Source organism: Elephantulus edwardii, unplaced genomic scaffold (assembly GCF_000299155.1).
Source record: "Elephantulus edwardii isolate Elephantulus edwardi_28Jun2011 unplaced genomic scaffold, EleEdw1.0 scaffold00096, whole genome shotgun sequence".
NCBI classification, from domain to species: Eukaryota; Metazoa; Chordata; class Mammalia; order Macroscelidea; family Macroscelididae; genus Elephantulus; species Elephantulus edwardii.
In genome coordinates, this window is record NW_006399846.1 from 435,159 (window position 1) to 457,939 (window position 22,781).

Below are 22,781 nucleotides of genomic sequence, written 5' to 3' on the forward strand. Positions count from 1 at the left end.
GTGTGTGTGTGTGTGTGCATGTGTGTGTGTGTAAATACATATGCTCATGCATGTGTATAGAGAGAAAGAATACATTCAACAAAGAGTCAATACACTAAACAAAGGGCCTAGGGAATCTAAAGAGTATTTGAAGGCTTAAATGTGTGAATGTAAATACTACTCTCTAAGGGATGACAATTTTAAAGCTGCAAAATCATAAAGCTCACACCCTCTAACTTACTTAAGCTCCTGTGTTTGGTAACAGAGGTGGTAGTGATGGTATGTATGGGTTATGGACAGATAGAGAATCACGCTGATTATGGAGGAAGCCCTGCAATCATGAACTATACAGTTATATTCTAGAGAACCCTGCACCTGCACTCTGAGCTTGACTTTGGGTTTCCTTTTATTTTTTTATTTTAAAAACCCACAGATCTTGCATCTTTCCTCAGTACTGAATTCTTGGCAGACTTTATCTTCCTACCCATGATGTTTCCCTTCCTTCCCTTTGAGCTGATGACCCTTCAACCCCATTGTACAGCATAGAAATCTGATGCGAATGCTAGGGGTAACGGTTAATTTATAAAACTGAATTAACTGAGATTAGAGTTGAAACATAACAGAATCTATATTGCAGATTTCATGATGTGCCTCTTGTAAGGTTGCCAAGGTAGGACAGAACCCAGTCAGTGTAGGCCAAGAAAGACAGTTTCTTGAGAAGAAACTGCCCGGCTACCACTCAAGCTGAAGACCAGCCCCCACTAATAGTTAGAGGGGAATTTTATTCTTTCTTACAAGAGACTTAGAGGAAGACCCTCTATGAGGTGGATTGATTCAGTGACTCGGGTAATCGGAGTAGCTGTGTGGGAGACAGTGAGATTGGCACAGGATAGAGTAGGGTTTAGGGAAGTTGTACATAGGGTCGCTATGAGTTGCAGGTGACTCAATGGAACATAACAACAGCAACACAATGGACTTGGGAAGGGAATGCTTACAGATGTTTCCTCCAACATAGAGAAGTGGGCTGGGGTCTCAGATAATTATTCCTGGAAAAAAGGAGGTAGGGTATTTTCACAGAGAGAAAAAGCACATCTACTGTTTCCTGTGATTGGATTCTCTCAGAAGCCATTCTGAGAGAGGAAGTAAAGGGCTCTGCTGTCCTAATACCTCTCCCTTTTCCCTGCCCCAGTGAGGCACTTGAGCTTCTTGCTGACCTCCTGTGAGTCACTTCAGACTCTTGGTGACACAGTGTCTCAGAATAGAAGCTTATTGTGTACTGTTTTCCATGGTTGATCACTTAGAAGGAAAATACTGGATCCTTCTACCAAGACATGTTTGCATGGACTTGAACTTACAATCTGTTTTAGACAGCAGAGCACAGTATTAACCACTTGTACCACTCAAAGATTCTGAGACATCCTCTGAGGTCTAGTATTTAGAAAGAACCTTGTGCTTCTGAATGTACCTAAGACTTTACCAGTTGTCACTTTAAGGAGAGGTACATTTAATCTTGAGGAAACTGCATTCCAATTCCAGTGAAAACATTGAAAAGATAGATATCAACCTGCATTCCAATTCCAGTGAAAACATTAAAAAGGAGAATTATGGAATGCTAAGTCATATCTGCTTATCGTTCATAAATGTCTACTTTTCTACAGACATTTTCTTCATGTGTGGCCTACATCACATGCTACTAATGTGCATATAGAAGCAACCCTCACTTGTTTCTTAAATATCAATAATTTTTCAGTTTTTACTATTTCTAAAACTTTCGAAGAACTGGAGTTGGAAAACCAAAAGGGAGAATAAGCTCAGCATTTGTCCAGCTGAAAGAATTTAAAAACAATTTCAAGCTTCCTATTACTGAACGATTCTATGGGGAAAATTTGTAATGATGCAGGAAGCAGCAAAATAAGTTGGAAAGAATATATAGAGTGACTGTACCAAGCAGAATTGATCAATACTGAACCATTCCAAGAAGCAGCACAGGGAAGAACCAGTGATAATGAAAGAAGAGGTTCAAGTTTCAATGAAGACATTGCAAAACATAAGGCCCCAGGAATCTACAGGAAAGCAATGACATGTTTCAAGCAACAGATGAAGCCCTGAATGTGCTCACTAGCCAAGAAAATTAGAAGACTGGCCACTTGATTGGAATATATCCATAATTTTTCCCATTCCCAAAACAAATAATTCAACAAACTGAAAATCCTTTAACAAAACCATTACTATTACATTCAAGTAAAATAGTGTGAGTAGAGAGATAGAGATGGTTAGGGAAGAAATCACAGTCATACATTTTTTTGACGGATGGAGGCAAGAGGTAAAAAAAATGGGAAAGATCTGGTGGGGACCTGAAAAGACAGGGTAATGGTGACCATAGTCCAGTATGATTAATTTTATAAAACAAAATTTATGGGAATTATCATATGAAACATAATGTCCATGAAGGAAAGTGTGTTTATGTGTGTGTGTGTGTGTGTGTGTGTGTAAATTGGCATAAAATAAACTTATAAAAAAAATAAAAAATGCTTGGAACAGTTGACTGTGTGGATCAGAGAAAATTAAGGCTAACAATAAGAGGGAAGGGAATTCCAGAATATTTAACTGTGCTCATGCTAAATCTAGACATAGGCCAAGAAGTATTTAATTGAACAAAACAAGGTAGTATTACATAATTTAAAATCAGAAAAGACATGCATATTAGTTGGATCTTTCTCAATATGCATTAAATTTATATTCCAATTAAAAATGAAACATTTGTTTATATGAAGAAGAATGTAACATAAGGAGTAGAGTACAACTCATCAAGGACCTGTGTTATGCAGATGACTGAAACTTGCTTGTTAAAAATGAAGATTTGAGAAGCTTGCTACACAAAATCAAAGATTATATAGCCTTCAGTATGGATTGCACTAAATAATCAAGAAAAAATAAATCCTCACCCCAGGTCAATAGACTACATCATAGTGACAAGAGAAGCAATGAATTTGCAATTGGATTCATCTTACTTGGATTCACATCCAAAACACCCATTGTAATAGCAGACAAGAAAGCCAAAGATACATTGCATTGGGAAAACTGGCTCTCAAAGACCTTGCTAAAGAGCAAGGATATCTGATTAAATTCTATGGCGTCTCTGATTCAACTATAGTCTTTCAATTATTTCTTGTTATCTGAAAGTTGAACAATAAATGAGAAAAGAATAAGTGATGCCTTTGAATTGTGATATTGAAGAAGAGTACTGAATATCCAAAAGTCTTTCAAAATAACAAAAAAGTCTGTCTTAGAAGTGAAAACAAGGAAAATGTGCAACAATGAATGAATGAAATCCAAAGTCTCTATAAATTTCATTAAAATTTCAATTAAAAAAAAAGAAGTGAAAACAGGGCTCTCCTCAGTCTCAAAGATGGTGAAACTTTGTCGCATATACATGTTGTTAGCATGGTCCAGGTCTTGGTGGGAAACTGCCAGTTCGATTAGTTATGCTGAAAAAGTTGGAAAGTCAGAGAAAGAGAAGAAAACCTTGAACAAGATGTATTGCCACAGTGACTATAACAATAGACTGGTGCAATCAGAGATAATGAGATTGATGCAGAATAGGTAAAGCTCAGATTTGTTGGTTATAGGATTACTGAGTCATAGTCAGCTTACTGACACCTAACAACAACAACAATGACTACTTGTTTGGTCAGTTTGTCATACTATATTGAATTGCATGTTGCCATGATGCTGGAAGCTCAATCGCCAGTATTACAAAAACCATTAAGGTCATTTGTAGTAAACAAGTTTCAGCAGAACTTCTAGCCTCAATTAAAGTAGGAAGAAAAGCCTGGTTATCAACTTCTAAAAATAAGCCAAGCAAAACTTAAAGATCACAACAGAACATTGGCCCCTCTAGTACCTAAAAATTGGGCTACTATGTTCCAAGGCATACAATAGACTAAAAAATGGAGTCAAACAAATCAAAGACCATGAACTTCTCACAAGGTCAGGAAATGCTTCTTTCTTTTATTTAGGTGATTGATATGAGTTAGAGAGAACTCAAGAGCGACAAAGGAGCTCTGTGGCCTCTTGTGAGGAGCTGCGCTGTCAGAGCAAAGGCACATATTCAAATCCACCAGCCAGCCGCTCTGCTAGAGAAAGACAGATAATCTCCTCCTGTGCAATTTACTGTCTTTGGGGGGTCATTTATGAGTTGGTTCTGACTTAATAGTCCACAGCTGCAACAAGAGCAACTAAAAAAACCAAAACCAAACCTCCAAAATCGATGCTATCAAGCCTAAACTGCTTCAACTGACCCTCTAGAAGGTTTCACGTGAGAGAAGATTACTAACCTTTCTCCAGAGAAAGCACTAGAATATTCAAACCATCAGAGATGAGACCTTTAGGTTAGCAGAGCAACTCTCTATGGACCACACCAGCAGAGGTTCCCCAACCACAACCAGCAATAACTATCTACTAGCATGTAAGTATGTTATTGGTCTCATCTGAAAACAAATTAACTAATCTTGGTGCTTTACTCCAAAATTATTCATACCCATTTTTAAAAAATATTATATAAAGTTTTACACAAAGATGTTGTTGTTGTTGTTATGTGTCATCTATTTGCCTGCAACTCATAGCGACCCTATATACAAGTGTTAAGCCCAGCTCTGTTTTGTGCCAATCTTATTGTCTCTGACACACCTGCCACCATTACCCTACTCATTGAATCAATCTATCTCATTGAAGGTCTTCCTCTCCTGTACTGTCCCTCCACCCTCCCAAGCATGTCGCCCTCTCCAAGGACTGCTCCTGCCTTGCAACGTATCCAAAGTATGTCAGAGGAAGCTTCAGAATCCTTGCCTCCATGGAACAGCCTGGCTTCACCCTCTCCAGGACGAACTTGTTTTCCTAGCAGTACATGGTATATTCAGTACTCTTTCAGCACCACAACTGAAAGGCATCAATTCTCCTTCTATCATCCTTAGTCATTGTCTAACTCTCTGATGCATAGTAATTAATTTCAAAGACCATGGCCTGTATCAGGCATACCTTAGTTTCCAGACTGACATCATTGCTCTTCAGTACTTTGGAGAGGTCTCTGACACCAGACATTCACAATGCAATTCATCTTTTAATTTCCCGGCTGCCGGTACCAAGAGTGTTGATTGTAGATTGTAGAGCCAAGCAAATTGAAGCTGTTAACAATCTCAGTCTCTTCACCATCTATCATAATACCCATCAGCCCAGTGGTGAGAATCTTTGTTTTCTTGATGTTGAGCTTCAGTCCATATTGAAGGCTTCAATCCTTGACTCTCTGCAGTAAGTATTTCAAGTCCTCCTCTGTTTCAGCAAGGTGGATTGTGCCATCTGCATAACACAGACTGACTCAGACTGTTGATGAGTCTACCTCCAATCCTGATGCCACGTTTCTCCTTGTAGAGCCCAGCTTCCCAGATAATCTGTTCCACATATACATTGAAAAGATATGGGAAAAGGACACATCCTTGGTGCACACCCTTCCCAATTTTGAGCAATGCAGTGTTTCTTTGCTCTGTTCTGATAACTGTCTCCTGATTCCCTTACACAAAAATAGAAATAATTGTGGATGATTGTATGAAATACAATGTGAATGAAGAATAGTATGAAACATTACATATATAAACTGTGTAAGCAAAGCAATTTTTAAAAATGTAAAATAGAATGCATATGAATGACTATACATAGAAACACATGTAAATGAAAGATTGTATAAAACACAATGTTTATAAGGGAGCTCTGGTGACCTAGTGGCAAGAAGCTTCACTGCAATTCCAAAGGTGCGTGGTTAGAATCCACCACGTGCACCACTGGAGAAAGAGGGGCAATCTCCTGTGCCAGTCAGATCAGAATTTACAGTACACAACAACAACAAAAGTATATGAATGAAACATAATGTAAAGGAATTATTATATGAAAACCAATAAAAATTTTCTTAAAATTTCTTTAAAATTAAAATTTAAAATTAAATTTAATTAATTTAATTTAAACTTAATTTAAATTAAATTTAAAATTTCATAAAAAAAGAAATAATTGTGGAGAATTGGAAGATGGACAGAAAGGAAGAGAAGAGATTAGTGAATGGGTGGATAGGTGAAAAGACTGTGGCCTAGTTCATTCTGGACTCTTGTCATGAGGGAGAGAATTGTTTAAAAGGGATATATGATTAGGTATTACTGTCATGACAGGAGCCCAGAATGAAGGATGCATAATGGAGTGGACCTGAGGGGAGGGATTGTAAAACAATGAAAGAATTTTACTTTTCAAAACAAAGGCTACATAGTGGAGTGGACTTGGGTGGAGAAACTGTATAGCAATGAAAGAATTTTTCTTTTACATTTCAAAGAGAAGAGTGAACTGGGGGGGAGGGGGGCGGGAGAAAAGTGCAACAATGAATGAATGGAAATGGAAATCTAAAGTCTGTAAACTTTCATTAAAATTAATTTTAAAAAAGAAAGCAAAAAACATACAATAAACCAAAAGAACCCATGTTGCTATTGGTCAATGCTGTGACTTGAATAAAACTGATTCTGCACCATTTCCACACTCTCTGTTGTGTTTAAGACTATTGTTGCAGTCACTCATTAAGGATTTCCCTCATTCACCTGTCTCATTAAGGGTTAGGGTTAGGGTTAGGGTTAGGGTTAGGGTTAGGGTTAGGGACAAGCAAAGCACAATATCCTTCCCCACAGACAGAACCCTCTTGATAACCTACTTAAAATATATGAGACAAAGTTGTTGAAACATTTTACACATTTCATGAAAAGTTTCATCATCTTTTCTAGAAAGGAATATTTCGGCTGCACATCTTCCAAGACACACCTATTTGTACTATTAGGAGTTTATGACATTTGCAAAATGCTTCAACAATACCACAAGTTCATAGCATTAATTCTTCGCCCCATCAGATGTGCATAAAGAATTGAAAATATCATACATGGGTGGGACCCACTTTAGTCTTTAAACTGATACTCTTTCTCTTCAAACCCCGCCCCACTAGTTTATTTACAAAACTCAAATACAAATTTGAACAAATGCTTTCAATTTCCCTCACCCCACACCCATCAAATTGTAGAGCTCAATGATTAATATCCTACACACACACAAACACACACACACACACACACACACATCCACATCCCTCTGCTTCCAGCCTCTCCCACCCTTTGGGGATCCTTATGCTCATTCTACAATAATGGTTTTATACAATATTTATCCTTGTGGGACTGAGTTAGTTCACTAAGCATAATGCTCTCCAGTTGCTCCCAAGTTGGGCAATAATTTACAAAGTTATTTGCTACATCCATTGTGTGAATGTGTCATCATTTCTCAGGCCATTCGTCTGTGGTTGTGCATTCTTGCTCTTTAACACTTTAAAGAGGTCCTTGACAACAAATTTATAAAATCTATCACTTAGTTTCTCAGCTACTGTGTCTATAGATGGTAATAGAAGATCTAAGTAAATTAAATCCTGAGCAACTTCAAACTTTTCTCCATTTATCATGATGTTTAGTGGTCTAGTGTTGAGGATTTTTCTTTTTTTATCTCAAGGTAAATTCTATACTACAAGTAGTATTTGAGCTTAATTAATAAGTCCTTCAAGTCATCTTCATTTTTGACAAGCAAGTATTTTCATTTGCATACTGTATATTGTTAGTGACTCTGATGTCACATTTTCACATACATAGTCTAGCTTCTCAGATTATTTGTTCAGCATACAGATTGTATACATATGCTGAAGTTCTCAAATCTCATGTATGCCTTCCCTGATTTTAAACCATGTTATATTCCCTCATCCTGTTCAGAATACTATTTCTTGTTCTATGTACATAATGCACATAAGCATAATTAAGTGTTCTAGAAATCCTGTCCTTTTCAATGTCATGCATAATTTGTTATGATTCTCATGGTCTATTTGCATAGTCCATACACACATGTAAACACCATTGCAGTATTCTCTGCTTTCATTCAAGGTCCATCTGATGTCAGTAAGGACACTCCTACTTCCACAGTCTCTTCTGAATGGAACTTGAACTTCTAATAGTTTTGTGCTGAAGTACTTCTTAAATTGTTTTAACATCTTCAACAAGACTTTTCTTGAGTGTGGCATGAATGGTATTATTTGATAAGGTCCTCATTTTGTTGCATCCCCGTGTGTGTGTGTGTCTATTAATAGGAAAAAATTTAATCTCTTCCAGTCAGCTGACCAGGTAGTTGTCTTCAGTATTTAATGGATTAGACTAGTGACCACATGACTGGCTGCATCTGTTTCCTGAAGCAAATCAATTGTTATTCTGTCAATTCCCAAGGCCTTATTGATTGCCAATGTCTTCAATCTAGCTTAAGTGACTTTTGTCAGTACCACCGACTCTTAGTCATAGACTACTTGCTAAAATAGTGTAGACGTCATAGTATAGATGTTTCTATATTCTTCCCAGTGTTCTATGAACTCCATGAATACCAGAGTTGATATCTTGCATCCATTCTTAAAATTCCCACCCACAATCTCTTAAGACAGTTTTCTCTCCCTTTTTCTCTTTTCTGCATTAATTTCACCTTTAGTGTTATTTTCATCCCTCATCTCTATGACTTTAGGTCTTTGTATTAAGTGTTTTGTGCATATTTCAAATACAACTTATGTTTTGTTCTTTATTCTATTTTTGTTATATTTTTGGTTTTGAAGTGTCCCATTTTCAGATTTCTAAGTGACTAATCTTGTCTTCTCTTCAGCTCTCTTCTCACATCATGATATTTCATGAGCTTCAACTGAGAAAGAGTTTTCTTTGTTGCTCATCAATCAAAGAGTAAGAAATATCCACTCAGTTTCTAAAGTGTTTCACTAAATTTTTTAATATCTTTCCTTCTTAGATTTACTATTAGCCAAGTATTTTAAGATAGATCACATTATATTTATAGTGACATTGATTCTCAATTTCATCATGCTGGACACATGTAACTAAGGTTGTAATTGGACTCCCCATCCCAACAGAAGCCATCAGACATTCTCATGTCTAGATTCTCAGCCTTTGGTGCTTGATTTAAGATACTGATTTATTTTATTTTAGATATAGGAACAGCACATTGAATGATAAAAGGCCATGATCAATAGTAAATAATTGTGTAAAACACAATGAATATGAGTGATTATAGAAAAAAACAATGTACATGATAAAAAACACAAGGTATATGAATGACTGTACAAAAAACAATAGAGACCCAAAAGTAATAAAAAGTTATAAAGTAATAAAAGCTTCATAAGATAAAAAGAAAATGTAGAGTTTGGGTAAAGCCTTAAAAAATCTCCATCTTGAAATTTTAATACATTTAGTCAATGTTGTAACTACAAATATTAAATAATTTTACATTAACTAGCTTTCTTAGTTTAATCCTGTAGAAATATCAGATTATTGTCACCATTCCTACTCTTTTTTCCCCTTTTACCACTCCTTTTTTTACTTGAGATTTTATTGTTAAGTATATAAAGAACTTGGATTTCCATTCATTCATTCATTGTTGCACATTTTCTTCCCTGCTGTCCCTCCCCCCAGTTCACTTTTTCTTTAGGAAAAAAAGTTCTTTTATTGTTATACAGTCACTCCCCCCACCCCACCCCCCACCTCCAGACAACTTTATTACCCAGCTATGCAGCTCTTATTCTGGGCTCTTGTCATACCAAAAATACCTAATGATATATTCCTTTTATATAGTTCTCTCCTTCATCTGTTTCAATGCCATGTACATTATTTTCTTATTTTCCCCCTATCAGTCTTGTTTTATAACAGTGGCATTATACAGTATTTGTCTTTTGTGACTGAGATATTTCTACTCTTTATGGAAGTAAAAGTTCTAAGTTCTAAGGTGCACATTTTTTAAAAGTAAGTTAAATAGATATAGAGCTGGAAGCCTAGAATCATAAGCAAAGTTCTCTAATGGCCCATTCACTATTTAGTTCTGAATGGTGGCATGAAGAATAATTTTGATCGTGGATTTTGGTGGAAGATCTATCAACAATCTGTGTTGTGCAGATGACACAACCCTACTTGCTGAAACTGAGGAGGACCCAAAGCACTTGCTACAGAGGGTCAAGGACTGCAGCCTTCAATATGGATTGAGGCTCAATATCAAGAAGACAAAGATTCTCACCACTTGGCCAATTGGCAGCATCAGGATGGATGGTGAAGAGATTGAGATTGTTCGCAGCTTTATTTTGCTTGGCTCCACAGTCAACACTTTCTGCACCAGTAGCGAGGAAATTAAAAAGGTGCATTGCCATGGGACAGTCTGCTGTTAGGGACCTCTCCAGAGTACGGAAGAGCAATGGTGTCTCTCTGGAGACTAAGGTGCATCTGATACAGGCCATGGTCTTCACAATCACTTGTTATGCATCAGAGAGTTGGACAATGACCAAGAAGGATAGAAGGAGAATTGATGCCTTTGAGCTGTGATGCTGGAGAAGAGTATTGAGAGTACCATGGACTGCTAGGAAAGCAAACAGATTCATCCTGGAAAGGGTTAAACCGGCTGGCTTCTTGGAGGCAAGGATTCTGAGGCTCTGACTAACATACTTTTGACATGTTCTAAGGAGCTATCAGTCCTTGAAGAAGGACATCATGCTTGGGAGGGTGGAGGGACGGCGCAGGAGGGGAAGGCCCTCTATGAGATGGATTGATTCAGTGACTGGGGTAATCAGGATGGGAGTGTCAGAGACAGTGTGATTGGCACAAGACAGAGAAAAGTTTAGGGCTGTTGTACACAGGGTCGCTATGAGTCGCAAGCAACTCGACAGCACGTAACAACAACCTGAGGTTTGTCCTAACTTCCATGTCAGTGGATTCTAGCTCCTACCTCAGTGGCATGGTGATTATTGTTTATAAGAAGTACATCTATCGGCTGGCTTTTGACAGGGACTCAGTGACTCCATGATTGGACTCTGACCCTTCTCATTCAAAGCAAGACACTACTACATTTTTAGCGTAAAGATGCAGACATTTCTCCTATGTCCTTTTAAGAATCTGCCAAGGTTAACATTGGCATATATAACAACTCCCACTCTATAGACAAATGTTAATTAAATTCCATTTACTATTTTTCAAATACTATTAGTATTCCATTTACTGTTGTTCAACCATTCTGACATATTTTTCCTGATAGAAAACTAGACTAGCAATTTACTCAGGTACAAAGACTGTGTCTGACTCAGAGGACTATGTACCATTAGGAGAGAGTGCTGTCAACTGGACAGATAGGATTCCCAAATAAAATATAACTTCGATTGTTTCTATATAAACATCCCTAGTAACCAAATTCTCTCTTCCTCAGAGAACATCCAACTCCGCCTGGTGGGTGGAAATAGTCACTGTGCTGGGAAAGTGGAGATCTTTTACCAAGGATCCTGGGGCACCATCTGTGATGACAACTGGGATATGACAGGTGGCCACGTGGTCTGCAAACAGCTGGACTGTGGACAGGCACTTGATATTAAATTCAGTGATACTTTTGGTGTGGGATCAGGACCTATCTGGCTTGACGAAGTGCAGTGCACAGGAACAGAGACCCACGTGTGGGAGTGCCCATCTCAGGGTTGGGGAGAGCATAACTGTGTGCACATTGAGGATGCAGGCGTCATCTGCTCAAGGAGGATGGAAAACCTCAGAGGAGCTGTAATCTTAACTTTCTAAAGCTAGATAATCAATGAAGAGGAGAGGCTGAGTTTTCTACCCTTATGGCAGGTCTAAATAGCTGTGAATGATAGGCTCCTTTTATTGCCTAATTATAAGTTTCAACTACTGAACTTTGCTTATACTGTTGTCATACATGTCAAGATAATATGCACTTGGATTATTTTAACCAACATCAAGTTTTACTGCTTTGTTTTATTACGATTATCTCCTATGAACATAAATATTTGCAACTACCACCCTCCGTGGCAATGAATCTGTAGGAGCAAGGGCCAAAAAAGGAGGAAGAAGTATTTTTGTTCTTTGTGGTTGGGGGCAGGGGAGGGGGGTGTTTCTGCACATGTGTGTGACTTCACACTATTCTTTATTAATATTTTCTTTCATACAATTATTGGCATGCATTGTGTTTTATTAAACCAATCACCATTAGACCTTGCCCATCATTGTCTAGCCTCTCACCTCTGAAGACTCTATTAATTTGAGCCTACAAAGAAAAGGAGCCCTGGGGGCTTACACTATAGGAAATTGAGCTGCTGATGCAAAGGCTGTACCTTTCCATAGTTCTTCTGAGACTTTAAGTTCCATGAGAGGATATTGCCTGTGTTTCTCCCATGGAGCCTACGGATGATGATAGCCTCAGAAATACTACAAAGGGTCAGTTATGAGTCAGTTCAGGTGCCAGCAATGAGTGGGGTTGAGTACATGTATAGAATGTAACAACAGTGAGTTGAATTGGGTTTTTTTATAAGTAGGAGTCCTAGCATCATAGTGCATTACCTAATGGACTACTAAGAGAAAGGTAGTTAACTAGAACCTGTCACTGCCTTGAAAAAAGACAGATATGCTCCTTCTATAAAGATTTACATCCTTGGAAACACATTGGATACTTGCTATAAGTTAGACTTGACCCTATGGCAACAGTTTGGTTTTGGGGTGGTGCTTGATTGGTGGTGGTGTTTTGATATGCATAGAGTAAGACAGTGTTGTGATTTGAGTTAGAATAAGTGGAGAGCAGAGGACCTCATTATAAAATCCAAAAAGAATTTGTAATCTGTGCCAACTATGACTCCCTGAGCTACAAGGATCAGAAAAATTGAAGAGGAAGTATTCTGGCACACAGCTCTTCCACCGTCACTTTGTGAGATTCTCTCTCTCCATTTCTTTCAAAGCAACATCCATAAGAACCCAAAACTTTGAAAAACAGGAACAAGTAAGCAACTGGAAAGGAAAAACAAAGGCAAGAAAAAATGAAGAAGAAGGAATGAGAGATTTAAAAAACCCAACCGAAGGTTCCAATGACATAAGAGAAGTCAGGTGGAAAGGTTGATTAGAATGAGATTAAGGAGAGAAGTAAAATTGTTAAAAAAGGTAAAATAAACTTATTGTAGCTGATAATAGGAAGCAGTAGGATTAGTAGGAGGAAAAGTGTTCTCTAGGCACAAAAGGTCAAGGTATGATGTGGAGCAAGTCCTGTGAAAATTTATGTAAGGTTTACAAACTTAGAAATTTTACTGCCAACTCAAAAGCACACAGTTCAGATCCAACTGCTCCCTGAGAGAAAGATGGGCAACTTCTCCAGTGATTTATTGCCTCTGAAAACCCACTGGAGGTTCAGCTATGGGCCCATTCTCACTTGAAGGTACAACACAACAACAGGTTCTAAGATGGGAAAAACAGTGAATGATAAGAGTACCTCATCATTGAAGCATGGAGGAAGTGAGACATTATCCCGATGATAAAACCTGATTAAGTAACTTGACAAATGACACAGGGGAACAATTTAACAGGAGAGTTGACAAGGGAATAATTGATTGCAATTTTCCGTTTGCTTTAAGTAGTTTATTTGGATAAGTGTATAGCTAGCTGTCCAAACAGTGTATTTCCTGTCTCTCTGGCCTGGAATTCATAAACTTATCATTGTGCTTAAAACTATTTATTAGTTTTTCTCCTCTTTAAATCTTCACGATATTACAAATAGCGAAGATTGACTCAATATGTCAACTCTATTCTCTAGCTGTGTAAACTAGAACAAGTCAAATTATCCCCATCATCTTCTGTCTTTCTCTGGTTTTAATATAACAACATAATACAAATAGTCCTTGACTTAAACTAAGGGTTCATTTTGACTTCTTGTCATAAATGAGTTCTAATGTCAGTTGAACATATTTTTCCTGTTCTTTAAAATGTTTTATTTAAATTTTTATAACAGCCTGTCCCATGGCAACATTTCAGCCAGAAACCATAACATTACACATCGGCATATAAATATCTGAGAATAAATGTTTGGGAATGATAACATCCAAACAAATATTCTACAATATTGTATGTGGTTGTTGTTGATGATTGCCTTCAAGTTGATCATGACTCACAGCGACCCTATGAGCAAAAGGCCTGAAGCCCCTCTACAACTATTGACATTTATCAAAGTTCATAGAGTTTCCAGAGGCATGTTATTTAGGAAGTCCACTCCTGCTTCAGAATTAGTAATGATAATAACATATACATGGATATTATCCTGTTGCTCACAATACTGTATTTCAAGAGGATCTGTAATTTTTTTTTTCACTATAAATGCAACCCCATTATTCCTCACCTTTTCATTTCCATGCCATAGACCATGTGATTATCTGATTCAAAATGTCCTGTGCTGGGGAGCTCTAGTGGCCTAGTGGCAAAGAGCTGCAACTACAATACCAGAGGGGCACGGTTCAAATAAAAATGTCCTGTGCCAATCATTCTGTCAATATTTACATTTAATATGTCAATACTTACATCTAGTATGTCAATATTTACATTTTCCATTTCTTCCTTAACAATGTCCAATTTTCCTACATTCAAACTTCTCACATTCATCATTCCAATCATTAGTGGTTTTTGAAACTTTTTCTCCTTCTTGTGTTTCCCAATATGAAGACTCCGGCTTTGGTGCCGTATCTGTTAGTCTAATCTAAGTGTGATCTATTGTACATACTCAGCTTTAGAACAATATCTGACGGAGAAAAATTTTACCCAAAATGGCAGATGAAAGACCCTTCTTCATTACAGAGCTAATTGGTTTTCATAATAACTTGTTAAGTATGACCAAGGATAACAGCAGAAGAATCCATGCCTTTGAGCTGTGGTTCTGGAAGAGTATTGATCATTCCATGGATTTCCAAGAGAACAAATGGGTATTTTCTTGAGAGGGTGAAACCAAGTTTCTCCATGGAGGTAAGCTCCATCTGACATACTTTAGACATTTTGTCAAAGGGGACCATTCCTTGCAGAAGAATACTATGCTTGGCTATGTACAAAGCCAGTACAAGAGAGAAAGGCCCTGGAGGAGATGAACTGACACGGTAACTGGAGTAATGGGGGTAGGTGCTTTAGAGACAGTGTGATAGACACAGAATAGGACAGGGTACAAAATATTGAGCAGAGAGACGCTAAGAGTTACATGGACCTTGACAGCAAATTACAACAACAGCAACAATATTAAGGCATCTCTAGTAGCTTAGTGGTAAAGAATTGTGCTGTCAAAGCAAAGGTACATGGTTCAAATCCACCAAATTTTCCACAAATGAAAGGTGGGTAGTCCACTCCCATGTGATTTATTACCCTAAAAACTACTGGTTTGGTTCCAACTCTACAATACACTATAGCAACAATAATGATTAAAGTACATAAATATGATTTGCCAAAGTTCAAATAGGTCATAAGGACTAAGTGTAGCTGAGATTTACAACTCTTAATTCTTCTTGTTAATACTACAGTAAACTAGGACATTATCAGGAAACCTTTGGGATGCTCAAGAAGTAAGATGAAGTCACTTAATCATGCTCATGTAAATCTATACACAGATCAAGAAGTTGTTGTTCAAAAGGAGCAAGGGAACACTACATGATTTAAAATCAGGAAAGGTGTGTGTTAGGGATGTATCCTTTTTCCATATACTCAATCTGTTTGCAGAGCAAATATTCATGAAGCTGGACCCTGTAAAAAGAAAGGTGGCATCAGGATTGGAGGATAACTCATCAACAATCTCTGTTATACAGATGACAAAGCCAAGCTTGCTGTAAGTGAGGAGGACTTGTAACTTTTGCTTCAAAAAAATTAGGACTACAGCCTTCAGTATGGATTATATCTCAACAAAAAGCAAAGGGAAGCTTCTTTCCATTAGGCCAATAGGCAACATCAAAACAGGTGTACAAAGGATTGAAGTTGTCAGTGATTTCATTTTGCTTGGATCAACAATCCAACACACTTGGTACCAGTAATAAGGAAATTAGAAGGTGTGTAGCCTTAGGCAGGTCTACTGTCAGGGATCTCTACAAATTATTGAAGAGCAATGATGTCAATTTGAAGCCTAAGGTATGCCTGATTCAATTATGGTCTTTTCAATCACTTAATAACCATCTACAAGCTGGACAAAAAGATGACAGAAAGAAATCAGTGCCCTTGAAATGTGTTGTTGGAGAAGAGAACTGAATATTCTATACACTGGAAAGGAAAAACAAGTCTTGGAAAAGTTGGAAAGACTGCAACCATAGTGCTCTTTGAACACAAAGATTGTGATTCATGTATAGGGCATGTTGTTTGGAGGTGCTATTCCTTGGAAAGAGACACCGTGCATGGAAAGGTGGAGGGTCAGAGAAAGTAAAGATGATCCCCAACAAGGTGGATTGACACAGTAACTGCAGCAATGGACACACATGTGTCAGCAGTGATGAAGATGACTCAGTATAGCACAGGGTTCAGGTCTGTTGTTCATAGGATTGCTATGAGTCGTACTCAACAGCCCCTAAAAACAATTAAGATGATTAGAGAGAATACTAGGAAGGAAGGTGACAGGAAAAATGAGTTTCTGATAAAGAGACAGATCACTCTGTTTACTTACTAGAAAATCAAATCTCCAGGCCTCACCTTGAAACTGCCTCCAAAAACAGAATGGCAAGAATATGTTTCATAGAATCTGATCTCCACTAACTTCACAAAGAAGAAGAATCCCCAGGACAGCACAAAACTCATTCCAACAAAGTTATACATAGCATCCATACGTTCTCATAATTAATTCCAACACTAACCATCTTCTAATGGCTCTAACTACTTCTCTGCTGAGTTCAGTGGTGTTTTGTTGTGTACCTTCTCATAGGAACCGAACTACAGCTGACCCTCCCACAGGTTTTCAGAGACATTTAATCACACGAGATTAGATTACCCATCGTACTCCCATAGATGCAAACCACATGCTTTTGAAATTGTAGGGCAGGTTCTTGCCACAAGGCCACCAGTGCTCCCCTGCTGAGTTCAACAACCATTGCAATACCTGAACAGAACTCACTGACAATATATGCAATTAATGGGTTTGCTAGAGATATAATGGGTTACAATTCAGACTGAAGAACAATCAAGGTTTGTCCTTTTGTGACAGATATTTCACTCAGCACAATGTCTTTCAGGGTCACCCATGGTGTGTAATGTTTTATGAGTTCATTATTTTTCAGTGCCGCATAGTATACCAATGTATGAAAATACCAGTTTTTCTATCCATTCATATGGAAATTGACTAAGGAGGATGGAAGTAATTGTGCAACAATGAATTGTTGTTGCTGGTATGTGTCGTCGAGTCACTTGCGACTCATAGCGACACTATGAATAACAGCCCTAAACTCTGCTCTGTCCTGTGCCAATCGCACTGTCTCCAACACACCCATCCCATTTACCCTAGTCACTGAATCAATGCACTTCATAGAGGGCCTTCCCCTCGTGCTTTGTCCCTCCACCCTACCAAGCATGATGTCCCTCTCCAAGGACCGGTCCCTCCTTATGACATGTCCAAAGTATGTTAGTCAGAGCATCAGAATCCTTGGCTCCAGGGAACCGCCTGGTTTATCCCTTTCCAGGATGAGTCTGTTTGTTTTCCTAACAGTCCATGGTACCCTCAATACTCTTGTCCAGCACCACAGCTCAAAGGCATCAATTCTCCTTCTAGCCTCCTTAGTCACTGTCCAATTCTCTGAGGCATAACAAGTGATAGCAAAGACTATAGTCTGTATCAGACGCACCTTAGTCTCCAGAGAGACACCATTACTACTCAGTACTTTGGAGAGGTCCTTAACAGCAGACTTTCCCATGGCTTTCACTGGCTGCTGGTGCCAAGAGTGTTGATTGTAGAGCCAAGCAGATTAAAGCTGTGAGCAATCTCAATCTCTTCTCCATCCATCCTGATACTACCAATTGGTCCAGTGGTGAGAATCTTTGTCTTCTTCACATTGAACCTCAATCCATATTGGAGGCTGCAGTCATTGACCCTCTGCAGCGAGCGCTTCAGGTCCTCCTCAGCTTCAGCAAGCAGGGTTATGTCATCTGCACAACGCAGATTGTTGATAGATCTTCCACCAATCTTGACCCTACATTTCTCCTCATAGAGCCCAGCTTCACAGATAATCTGTTCTGCATAAAGATTGAAAAGGTATGGAGACAGGACACATCCCTGGCGTTACACCCTTACCAATTTTGAACCACGCAGTGTTTCCTTGCTCTATTCTGAAAACTGCCTCTTGGTCCAAGGATAGGTTTCTCATTAGCGCGATCAAGTGTTCTGGGATTCTCATTCTTCTCAGAGTCAGTCACAGTTTGTTATCATCCACACAGTCAAACGCCTTTGCATAATCAATGAAACACAGATAAACATCCCTCTGCTATTCCCTGCTTTCCACTAAGATCCATCTAACATTAGTTACAATATCCCTAGTACCATGTCCCCTTCTAAACCCAGCCTGGACTTCTGCCAGTTCTCTGTTGATGTGCTGTTCCAGTGGTTTTTGGATAATCTTCAGTAGAACCTTGCTTGCATGTGAAATCTATGACATTGTTCTATAGTTTCCACACTCTCTTGGGTCACCCTTCTTTGAGATGAGAACAAATATAGATCTCTTCCAGTCAGTTGACCAAGTGATTGTTCTCCAGATTTCTTGGCACAACTTGGTGAGCATGTCCAGGGCAGCGTCTGTTAGCTGAAATACGTCAATTGGTATAACATCTATTCCTGGGGCCTTATTTTTTTATATTTCCTTCAAAGCAGCTTGAACTTCTTCCTTCATCACCATAGGCTCTTGCTCATATGTTATTTCATGAAATTCTTCTGTATCTGCCAATTCCTTTTGATACATGTCTCAGTATTTTCTTTCCATTTTTTAACACTTCCTGGATCATTTAATATTCTGCCTAAAGCATCCTTGAGTATAGCAACTCGAGGATTGAATTTGTTCTTCAGTTCCTTGAGCTTAAGAAATGCTGAGCGAGTTCAGCCCTTTTGATTTTCTAACTCTAACTCCTTGCACATTTCATTGTAAAAGTGAACTGGGGGGTGGGGAGGGTTGGGGAGGGAGAGAAGTGCAGCAATGAATGAATGGAAATCCAAAATTTCTGTAAATGTACATTAAAATTATTTTTTTTAAAAATGAACTGGGATAGAAGGAAGGGAGGGAGAGAGGATAAAACATGCAACAATGAATGAATGAAAAACTATCTTCTGTAAGCTTTCATTAAAATCACAATTAAAAGAAAAAAATTTATTAAAAAATAAAAAGAAACATTTACAATATAGCTTCAAATAGAATCACTTTTATGCAGGCTGCCCTGACTTGCATGTGTTACAGGGCTCAGGTGTTACATGTCAGGGTCATTGTCTCTCTACCAGGAAGTCCAGGCTCAAAGGCTATCAGATCTAACTCCAAAGGTCAGAGCCTCACAGCTCTGTCTCACGACACTCTTTCTTCTCTGCCATTGTTGATCACCTTCTAAGTCTGTCTCTTTTTTAACTGAAAGATGATCAAAGTTCAGTCTCAAGATTGACTCAAGAAGGGACACAATTTTGTGGGCTACCTGCTCTCAAACCTGTAAGCTTGCTTTTTTATGACTTTGTTTATATTTCACAGGGTTTTCCCCCTCACTCTAGTAGGGAACTCCTATTGAGCAATGAGCAGTAATAACTGGGTACAAAACCGGAGTTCAAACAACCCATTAATACATTGGTCTAGTACTCAAACTAATTGCCACTGAGTATGAATAAACCCATACCTAAACATTCAGAGGGGGTTTGAAGCATGTAAATCATAGGGAGGAGATTGTCTATTTTTCCTCCAAGAAGAAGCTAGTAAATTTAAACTGCTAAAGATGGTCATCTTCAAAATGTTATTGATTTTCTATACTTCTTTCTTCCATACAGATTGCTACTGTTATTGTTATTATGTGTCGTTGAGTTGCCTGCAACCCATAGTGAACCTATGTACAACAGTTCTGAATCCTGGCCTGTCCTGAGTCAGTTTCACTAATCTTGACACACCAACCCCCATTTCCCCAGATGCTGCATCAATTCATCTCATCTGGGGTCTTCCACTCTTGTGCTCTCCTACCACTCTTCCAAGCATAATATCCTTCTCCAAGGACTGGTCTCTCTTGGCCAAGTGTTCAAAGTACATAGGAAGCCTCAAAATCCTAGCTTTCAAGGGGAGACTTGGTTTCTCTCTCTCTCAAAGATAGGCCTATATTTTTTCTTGGCAGTCCATGGTATGTTCAGGACTCTTCTCCAGCACCACATCTCAAAGGCATCAATCCTTTTTCTGTCATCTTTAGTCATTGTCTAACTCTCTGAAGAATAAAAATAATTGTCAAGACCATGGCCTGGATTTAGTGCACCTTAGTCTCTAGACTGATATTGTTGCTTTTCAGCACTTTGAAGAGATCCCTGACTGCAGATATTCCAAATGCAGTTTGTCTTTTGATTTCCTGACTGTTGGTATTAAGAGACATAATTGTGAAGCTAATAAGGCTATAATTGTTAACAACCTCAGTTTATTCTCCATCTATAATAATGCTGCCAATTGGCTCACTGGTGAGAATCTTTTTCTTCTTGATGTTAAGCTTCAATCCATATTGAATATGGCAGTCCTTGACCTTCTGCAACAAGCACTTCAGGTCCTCTTCAGTTTCAGCAAGCAAGGTTGTGTCGGCTGAATATCGTAGTTGTTGATGAGTATTCTTCCATTCATGATGCCACACTCCTCTTCATAAAGCCCTGCTTCCCAAATGATCTGTTCTGCATATAAATTGAAAACATATGGGGACAGGATGCATCCCTGATACACTCTTTTTCTGATTTTGAACCACACAGTGTTTCCTTGCTCTGTTCTAAGGACTGCTTCCTGGTACAGGCTTCAAATAAGCACAATCAAGATCCAAGATTAGCCACAATCTGTTGTTATCCACATAGTCAAATGCCTTTGCATGTCAATGAAACACAAATAGAAGTTTTTCTGGTACTTTCTGCTTTCTGCCAAGATCCATCTGACATTGGTAATAATGTCCCTAGTGTCACAAACTATTCTAATCTCAGATTGTATTACTGGTAGTTCCCTGTCAATGTACTGTTCCGTTAATTCTTGGTTAATCTTCAACAGGATTTTGCTAGTGTGTGTCGTTAGTAATATTGTTCAATAATTTCCACATTCTGTTGGGTCTTTTTTTTTTTTAATTTTTTGAATGGGAATAAATATGGATCTCTTCCAATCATGTCGCCAAGTTTTTGTCCTCCAGATTCCACATAGGTACAGGCCAAAAATTGCATCATAGGATACATTTATACTGTTGGACAAACATTTCATTTCCATGTGAGTGTCACCCTTCTCACAGTGCCACTCAGTACAGTACATGCTAATTTATTGCCTATGAAAGCCCTACAGTGAAGCCATCAGGCTGGGGGGATGGATAGAGTGACCACTGAAGTTTAAAACTTATTCAATAAATATTTTTCAAAAATAGTTATGTCTTTCACTCATAAAGATGCTTTTCCAATTTAGAAGTCTTCATATTATGAACTGCTTGTTCTCTGCCTCCTTACATTCACTTTCCTTGTGTGTAGCATTCAGACTTCTTACTAATGCCATGACAGTAGTAAAGGAATATACATTTTATATAATCATAAAATTAAAATTTTATATTACTGTCACTTCTTACATTTTCTAAGAGTCACAGTCTTTGAAGGAGAAAAATCCCTAAAATAATAACATGATCCGCAACTTCACACAGTCACACTGAGCAATGACTCTCTCACAGGTGGGATGGCAAATCCTCAAGTCCCAAGACAGATGAGTAGTGACACCGATCCTGCCCCAGCAACATTCCTGTGTTTGCTGGAATAGCTCAACATTTAGACTCATCTAAGACATCTTTTCTGTTTAGAAGTTGTAAGGATTTTTTGGCATTTATTACCATTAAAATAATTGGAATAATAAAATGTGAAATCATAAAAGTGAACTAGTTACATTTTCTGTATTTCTTCTCTTCAACCATCTCTCAGGCTCTACGTTGATGTTTGCATGCATCCAATCTTTATGATTTCCCTATTTTCAGTCCCCCGGTATGGGAGCAATATATAGTGAGAATTTAAGCCTTAATATATCTCAGGATGCCCTTCTATCATTTTCTGGCTGACCAGTTTCTACTTTAAAGGCCTACGGCTCTTTTCTTTACTTTTGGAAGAACAACCCCTAATAAGATATGATCTGCAATGTTAGCAGTCTCACATACTCCCATTGATAGATGACTCTCTCACAAGGCGACTGACAGATTCTAAGGCTTTAAAACAGATGACTAGTAGGTTTGAGACCTTGAACACTAATGAGTGAAGACCAGATGAGTTGTGCGAGGATGTTAAATGTATCATCGAGGAAGAGTGCAAACGGTCATTACAAAGACAGAAGAGGAAGAAAAAAAGCAAAATGGATGTCAGAAGGAACTCTGAAGATTGCACTGGAACGTAGAGAAGCCAAAGCGCAAGGAAGGATTCAAGACACTAAAGAGCTGAACAGAAGATTCCAAAACACAGCACAGAATGACAAAGCAAAATATTACAATGAAATGTGCAAGGAGCTAGAGTCAGAAAATCAAAAGGGCAGAACTCGTTCAGCATTTCTTAAACTCAAGGAACTGAAGAACAAATTCAAACCTAGAGTTGCTATAATCAAGGATGCTTTAGGCAGAATGTTAAATGATCCAGGAGGTATTAAAAGAAAATGGAAGGAACATACTGAGTCATTGTATCAAAAGGAATTGGCAGAT

The 22,781-nt window shown here is 38.3% G+C and overlaps 1 protein-coding gene across 1 annotated transcript in view; it reads left to right on the forward strand.

Moving 5' to 3' along the window:
- Nucleotides 1–22,781, forward strand: part of LOC102863260 — a 475,179-nt gene that overhangs the window by 300,724 nt on the left and 151,674 nt on the right. Inside the window, exon 23 of the mRNA XM_006891348.1 lies at nt 11,323–11,663. Within this exon, the coding sequence (XP_006891410.1) occupies nt 11,323–11,663 (341 nt within the window). The remainder of the gene's footprint in view (nt 1–11,322; nt 11,664–22,781) is intronic.